At 41.0% G+C, this 8,365-nt stretch overlaps 1 protein-coding gene across 1 annotated transcript in view; it reads right to left on the reverse strand.

The window, feature by feature from the left end:
* UVRAG (UV radiation resistance associated) overlaps positions 1-8,141 on the reverse strand; it is a 297,841-nt gene extending 289,700 nt beyond the window's left edge. The window contains exon 1 of the mRNA XM_045483963.1: positions 7,819-8,141. Coding sequence (XP_045339919.1) covers positions 7,819-7,935 — 117 coding nt within the window. The 5' untranslated portion in view covers positions 7,936-8,141. The remainder of the gene's footprint in view (positions 1-7,818) is intronic.
* Between the last annotated feature and the right edge of the window lie 224 nt (positions 8,142-8,365).

Here is an 8,365-nt window from a genome sequence, read left to right on the forward strand (position 1 = left end):
ATTTTGCATTTGTAAACTTCTGTGATTCAAATTCAAGATTCCATCTCAAAGTAAGATGGAAAACAAGATTGTATAATACTAAACCAAGAAGGTATACTATGAATTATGTTTTCTAAAAATTCCAATGTCAAGTTTTCTGTGCTGCACGCACTCTTCTACCTATATTATATAGTCTAACTGCTTAACTGATGCAAGGAATTAGAAACATTTAACTCTGCCTGAGACACTACGGTGTCATTAGACCTATAACAAAGTATAAAACCTAAAATGTTTCAACTCCTCTCTTAACATAGACCTGTCTTTAATTTTTCTAAAATACCCATGGTTTGTTACTGCATTCATTCAAGTGCTTTAAAAATGACAAATAGGGGCGCCTGGGTGACTCAATGGGTTGAGCGTCCAACTCTTGATTTCAGCTCAGATCATGATCTCGCTGTTTGTCAGTTTGAGCCCCACGTGGGGATCTGTGCTAACAGCTCAGAGCCTGGAGCCTGCTTAGGATTCTCTCTCCCTCTCTCTCTGGCCCTTCCCTGCTTACCACTCTCTTGAGCACACTCTCAAAAATAAATAATTTTTGAAAATGACAAATTTTCCTTTTCCCCCACAGTAGTAATAAGGCTGATGGGTAAAAATACACAGATATCAAAAGTACACATTTTAAAACTACGAAAACCTAATTTGTTTTTTCATTTCACTACACACTTCAGGCCCAACTTATAAGTTTCAGTTCTGCTCTTGCTCTATTTCTAGTCAGTTTCACTTCAAAAATTTTCTGCCACAAAGTTAAGAATTGTGATCCTGTGGAGAAATTTTAAAGTAAACACTAAATAAGAACATAGCTTTTCCTTTCAAAGGAGAACTAAACATTTTCACAAGAAAAACAAAGAAACAAACAAATAAAAAAAATCTTAATTAAATGTATTTTGTCATATAAAAATGATTTTTAGACTGCTGATTTTTTTCCAGTTTCTGAACCTTCCTCGTCTAGTTTTGTTTACAAGAGCCAAAGCAGTTCAAAAATTGCTATCATTCTATTTTATATACATGTTTTAAATTTGAGTCACAAGTAAGGGGCTCAATAAATATTTGTGGAAGGAACGAACATACATAGCACAGTACTGTGCTGCAGGAGGCATATGTTCCTAATAAGATACAACTTTCTCTCTGCCTTTAGTGGCCTTACCAACAAAACAGATTTCTTTGAAAGTACATGAAAAAAAAAAAAAATCAAATTAGATTAGCAACAGTAAGATATCTAATAAACACATAAGAGAGAACTATATATCATATATAGCTAAATTAAGCTTTATAAAGCTTTTTGATGCTTCTGCCATTTTTTTTTTTTTTTTTTTTTTTTTTTGTATGTGCTTCAATCCCATTTCCTTCTTCTCTTTAGGCTGTAAAGGTCTTCAAAGGAAAGATTCATATAAAAATAAAAATTAAAAATAAAAATATACAGACAGCTCCTACTATGTAATCAGTAGTGTTTGGTAGAGGTGCTGTGGTAAATAAACTACAAAGCATCATGGTCCTGAACCTTCAGGTAACTTAAAACGTCTGTGTTTAGCCAGCGCTCTGCAAAGAGTAGGTGTCTATGGCAACTGGTAATCAAAGACCTTAACTGCCCCTGTGTTAACACTGTGTAACTTTGAAAAAGTTACCCAGACCTTAGATTCCTCATCTGTAAAAGAAGTCGTTACTGATACAAATCTCCCATGCAGAAGAATTCCAAATGATTTATGTAGATATTCTGCCCTTCAGGAGAGGGAACAGGAATCCCCACTCCTCAAGTATGGGCTGTGCATAGTGACTTTCTTCCAAAAAGGACAGTATGGAGAGTGAGCGGGAAAGAGTAACCTTATAGCAGTGTTTGTAAACCAGACAAACACTACCTCAGCTGGTGATGATGAAGGTTAACATCACTAGTGATAAGTCATGTTAACAGTATGTACACCTGATAAGACCAGATAAAAATGGCACTTTACCTCCTTGGCCTTCCTCCCAAAACCCATAACCCCAGTCTAATCATGGGGGGGGGGGGGGGGGACCAACATGAGACTCATTCCAATACAAGGGCATCCTACAAAATACCTTATCAGTACTCAAAACTGTCTCAGCCATCAAAAAGAAGGAAAATCTGAGGAACTGTCACAGCCAAGAGAGTAAGGAGACAGAACAACTAAATATAATGTGGTATTCAGGATGATATCCTGGCACAGAAAAAGGTCATTAGGTAAATAGTAAAGATCCATTAACAGATGAATAGATAAACAAAATGCACAGGCTTCCTGCTGACTCAGTAGGTTGTAAGTTCAAGCCCCAAGCTGGATGTACAATTTACTTAAAAAATAAAAAAAAAATCCAGTATATACATATAATGGAGTATTACTTAGACTTATAAAGGAATGAAATTCTGATACATGCTACAACATGGATGAACACTGAAAACATTATGCTGAAAATAAGCCTTACGCAAAAGAGCAAATACTGTATTATTCACTTACATGAAGTACCTAGAATGAGCAAATTCATAGAAACACAGCACAACAAAGTTCACCAGGGGCTGGAAGAAGGGGAAAATGGGGAATTATTGTTTAATGGGTACAGTATCTGTTTGGGATGATGAAAATTTCTGGAAATAGATAGTGGTGATGACTGCACAAACAGTCATAACTGCCTTTGAGATACACACTTAAAAATTATTAAAATGGCAAATTTTATGGAATGTATATTTTACCCCAATTTTTTAAACTAAGGAATACTGAATAAACTGGGGACTTTCATTAGTAATAACACATCAATATTGGTTCATTAATTGTAACAAATGTATCACACAATTGGAAGACATCAAGAATAGGGGAAAATGGGTGTAGAGTATATAGTTTCTGCACTATCTTTTCACCTCAAGTTTTCTGTAAATCTAAAACTGTTCTGAAAAATAATGTCTACATAAAAAAATTCAGGGGATATAAATGTTAATAGAGCTAATATAGTCCACCTCTTCCAAACACAGGAGAAGAAAAATAAATGCTCTTCAAATCAGCGAAAAACATTGAGCGATCAGAAAAATTAATGCCAAGGACAAAAATAAACCTGCAATTCACGAAAGAAATTACAATGTTACATAAACCTATGCAAAGATGAAATCCATAGGGTTGTTTAAGGATAAACGAGATCATGTACTTAGCACAGTGTTTTGTATACATTAAATGAAACTATTAAAATATAATAATTAAAGAAATACAAATTTAAATAGCAAAAATATATACATATGTGTATACAGATGCAGGTTATACACATTCATATATGTATAAGTTATATGATTATATTCTACATATATTATACATATATATAAAATCATATTGGAAAACACTGAGAGGGGCGCCTGGGTGGCGCAGTCGGTTAAGCGTCCGACTTCAGCCAGATCACGATCTCGCGGTCCGTGAGTTCAAGCCCCGCGTCAGGCTCTGGACTGATGGCTCAGAGCCTGGAGCCTGTTTCCGATTCTGTGTCTTCCTCTCTCTCTGCCCCTCCCCTGTTCATGCTCTGTCTCTCTCTGTCCCAAAAATAAATAAACGTTGAAAAAAAAAAAATTAAAAAAAAAAAAAAAAGGAAAACACTGAGAAAACTTCCGACGCCCAAAGCTGACAAAATATTATGGGTAAACAAACCCTGTCATAATCTAGTGGTAGTAGTGTGGTGGACATGTCCTTTCAGGGAAACACTTTGCTAATATCTTCTAAAGTTAACAAAAATGAAAACATAAAAATAAAAAATAAAGTTAACAAAAACGTACATATAATAAAAGTATTCATGTACATATTTTATATGAAGTATAATTCTATGTCTTTATACCAATTTAAATATATACATATATCCTTTGAGTGATTTCACTGCTCAAAATTCATCCTAAAGAAATATTAGCACAAGTGTACAAAGATACCTATACGTGTATATTCCCTGCAACAATGTAACAGATAAAACTGGAAACTGTACAATAGGGCTACCAACAAGGAGTTAAACAAAGCTAAGTGAACATTATTATGCAAAATATGGTAGATGTATATACACTGACATGGATGATTGTCTAAAACAAATAATAAATAGTAATTTTTTTCTTAATTTTTAAAGGAAACATGTACATGTTTCAAGAAAACCAAAACCGCATGCAAAACTGCGTTTACGTATGTAAGTGCATTTTCTAAGGAAGGTTGTCTATAGCTTTTACCAAATTCTTAAAGGAATATGTGGCCCCCTGGAAGGGTCACTGAACAATCACTAAAAAACCACCCATTTCTGAGTACCTACAGAAATGTAGTTTAGGTTAGACTCAAGTGAGGAAGACTCTGGGGAGGAAAGAAGTGCTCTCAATTAAACTTTTAGGACGTATTAAATGCCTCTACCACAAAACACAAAATTTTATTTCAAAACTCTAAATTTAAGGGTGTGAAGGAAGTTATTCTTCAGATGAGCTTATATTCACTAATTACAAACCTCAACCAAAAATTAAAGATCAAAAACAGTCTTCAAAATGTGTGACTAGTTCATGCTTAAATTACAATTAAAGTAAGATCATACAGAAGCAAAAGGAGACAAAGATTAAGCAGTAAGTAGTCCCATTTGACACAGTCAGGTTGACAATTATGGACTAGTTACTCACATAGACAAAGATTCAGGAGTTATGCAGCCTTAACTAAACTTTTTTTTAAATGACAAGTGGATTAAAATAAGACAAAAATAAGTTGGGTCTTATACACGGTTTTGTGGGCTTTCTTTGAGCAAAATAGATAAGTCTTTTCCTGGAGGCAGATTAAGGTGATTCCAACACCTTTAAAACTAATACAGTAAATTAACATTTTAAACATCACAGCCATGAGAATCAATGGCACTTAATGAAAACTGAAATAAATGAGTACAAAATAGCAGGGATACTGTCTACCCTAAGATGAAAATATACTTAGAACAGTGGTTGTCAATCAGGAGTAATTTTGCCCCTCTAAGGGACATTTGGCAGCCCATGAAGACATTCTTGACTGTCAGGACTGGACAGGTGCTCCTAGTACCTTGTGGGTACAAGCTATGGATGTGGCTCCACATCTCACAGACTGACCTACCCACTCAAAATTGTCAACAATGCCAAGCAGCAACCTGGGGGAACCACTGAATCTATGCTTTGAGACAATCAGCTTTACAACAGAAATCCTAAAACAGTGTTTACTTATTTGTTTCAAAAGACTGACATCTTATCAAATACCATGGGATCCAGTAAAACGACACAATTTTCAAAGTGTCATTTAAAAGAAAGTTATCAACTGATTTTCCAATTTATCTAAACTTTTTAAATTTTGCAAAAGCCACATGGAACAACAACAACAAAAGACAATGAATTCATGCTAAAAGAAAAAAGTCTTATACACACACATCCTATGATGCTCACAGACAATACTGAGCAAAAGAAATCAGACAAAGAAGACCACAAAAAAATGTGGTCTTTGCTTGATACACCATTTGCGTTTATACACCGTTCAAGAGCAGGCAAAAACCGATCTCTTGTTAGAAATCAGACTAGTAGTTCCTTTGGAGAGAAAGAAAAGGTAGAGATGGGAGAGAACATGAAGAGGACTTCTGGAATGCTAATAATTTTGTATTTCTTAATTTGGGTGATGGTTATATAACTGTGTTCACTTTGCAACAATTCATCAAGCTGTGTGCTAAATAATCAGTGCAGTTTATACAGATAACACTTTTACAAAAATGTTTATTTTTTAAATGTTACTCACACCCTAAAAACCTGAACACTTTGACCCACAAAGCTAAAAAAAAAACATCAACTGCAAAAGTATTTTTGTTATATAGGCTACCTTCCAAGAATTCAAGAAGGATGACACCCCCAGAAAGCTGTAAATACCATACTCAGAGCTCATATGGCATTCAGCTAAACACTTAAGCCACTATGTATCCCTCGGCACAAATCCAAAAATTTGACAAAGGCTTACAAATGCAGTTAAATTTATTCCACGGACAGTTTAGCTATTTCCCCCATTTTAAACTGTGAACTGTTATCAGAGAACATGCTCTATGCAACAAATGATGCTTCCTCTTTTCTAATCCCACATTTTCCCAAAGCTCCCCCAAGCTAAATCCCTCTTGGCCCTCAATACTTAGGATTTCTCCAGGCTGCTCCCAACAGTGCCCACCACCGCCTCTCTCAGTATCCATCCTCACAATCCACCTCCCCACACACATGAAAATTCACATTTAATGCTCATTCCTAAGGCTAGTCTTCCCCCTGCAAGACTTCTAATCTTTCCCAGGACCTCATAAATACAATCCAAACCTCACTACCTTCAAACTCCTAATATTCTCCAGCAACTCGCTTCCCAACAGCACCACAAAACTAGGGCACATGCTAACCCCAGCTTTTAAATGCTCCTCTCCCACATAAAAAGTCCTGCCTCTGAACACAATTCAGCTCAGTGGCCAGTGCAGCTAAGACCTCCAGGGCAGCTCTCCGCTTTAGCACCCCCTCTCCTTTTCCTGCCTTCAAACCCATCTCATTTCCCCTCCACCCCCTGCCCCAAACTCTGCTTTCTTCTTTAAGAATCTTTCCTAAGTACTAGGGCAGGGGTAGTTGAATGCAGGGTGAAGGACCGTGCTCCATCCTGTGCGAAGGTTCTCAAGTCTCAAGCACACAGCCATGTGCCCGGGGTACAGGGTCCCAACGCTGGACTGTGAAACCCAGCCTCAGCACTTCCTGACTTCAAGGCCTTGGACGTGGGATTTTCCATCTTTGAGACTCAGTTTGCTGAACTACAAAACGGGAAATCATAAAAAATAGCTATCTCATAGAACTGTCAGGATGAAATGAATTACTGGCCATTGAGCCCTTGGCACAAATCCTACGTGGTTAAGTCTCAGGAACTGACAGTTTTTCCTTGGGTCCTCTTCAAGGAAACAGGGATACGAGAGAGGGTGAAAGGTCCTTTCCTGGCAAGGGAGAGGTGGAGGGAAGAAGTACCATACAGCATACGGCTGACACCGAGAATTGTGCTAGATCCCCCAAGCACAGTGCTTTGCTCTCTCTTCATTATCCGCTTACAATGTGGACCCGAGAAGCCCCCAAAGCCCCCGCTAAAGGATGGGGTAAGACACAAACACATACATCAGATCCTCCTTCCACGGGGAGTCCTTTGAGGAAATGAAGGAGGAAGGTGCCCCTAAATTGCTTAAATGCGATCCTTGGGGTCTGAGAATCAGGAAGGAAACCCCAAAGCCCCAAAGGATTTCTCTTGGGAAGCCGAGGGGAGTACTTCGTAACAAGGAGATGAAAAGTAAACGGTAGAAACCATAAAGATTCCTCAACTTCTCCCGTAGGAAAGAGTACCAACTGGTTTCTCCGCAAGTGGGTAGAGAAAGGAAAAGCGCTTTCCCCATCTCTCAGGTGACTCCCGGGCTTCCCCGGGTCCCTTCCCAGGAGGAATGAGGAGGAGGGTCCGCGCAAGGGAATCCCCAGCACCCCAGCTGGGGAGAGGCGGGCTCAGGCCGGGGCCCCCAGGGAGTTCCACTGGGTCTCTTCCCGTCTCTTCGCAGCCGGTCTCCAGTAACGGGATCCCTCCGGGGGACTCGGGGATCTCCCAGAGCATCGGACGTCGCTGGCTCCCTCGCCTCACAATCCTGAAGTCCTCGGTCCCCCGAGTTCTCCCCGGCACTCGCCCGGGTCTCCCGGCTGGCACAGGGTCCGCCCGCCGCCCACGGGCTCTCCTCCCCGGCCTCCTGCCACCCCACCCCCTACCGAGCACCGCGAGCCCGCGGGCTTACCTGCTGAGAGGGCAGCTCCACATGCAGGGCCCGCGCGGCAGAACCGGGTGGCAACGCGGCGGCCGGGCCCGGGGGCGGCGGGGGGACCGGGCCCCCGACCGACGCGGAGGCGCTCATCTTGACCCAGGGGCCGCCGAGCGGCGGGGCCCGCGCTCCTCCAGCATCCGCCACCACAGCGTAGCCACGACCCGCCGAGCCCCTGCAGCCCCGAAACCCGCCACCCGAGAGGCAGGACGGCTCTACCCCACCTCCGGCCGCCGCGGCCGCGGGCTAAGGAAGAGCCATATTACCGCAGTGCAACCCCCACCACCCCGCCGAGACCTGGCTTGCTCATTGGTTGTGCTGCCACGGGGCGGGACCCAACGACGGCCAGGGGATGTGCTATTGGGTAGAAGGGCTGTCCATCGACGGCCGGAATGGGCTCGGGGCGGAGGGACCCGGGGATGGCCTAAATTGCGTCTGTCAAGCTGGGGTGAAACCCGGGGCGTTGCTTCTTTTTTCCCCAGTCTAATTGGTTCTTTCACTACCGTGGGGCGGGGTCTCCTGG

Source organism: Leopardus geoffroyi, chromosome D1, assembly GCF_018350155.1.
Source record: "Leopardus geoffroyi isolate Oge1 chromosome D1, O.geoffroyi_Oge1_pat1.0, whole genome shotgun sequence".
NCBI classification, from domain to species: Eukaryota; Metazoa; Chordata; class Mammalia; order Carnivora; family Felidae; genus Leopardus; species Leopardus geoffroyi.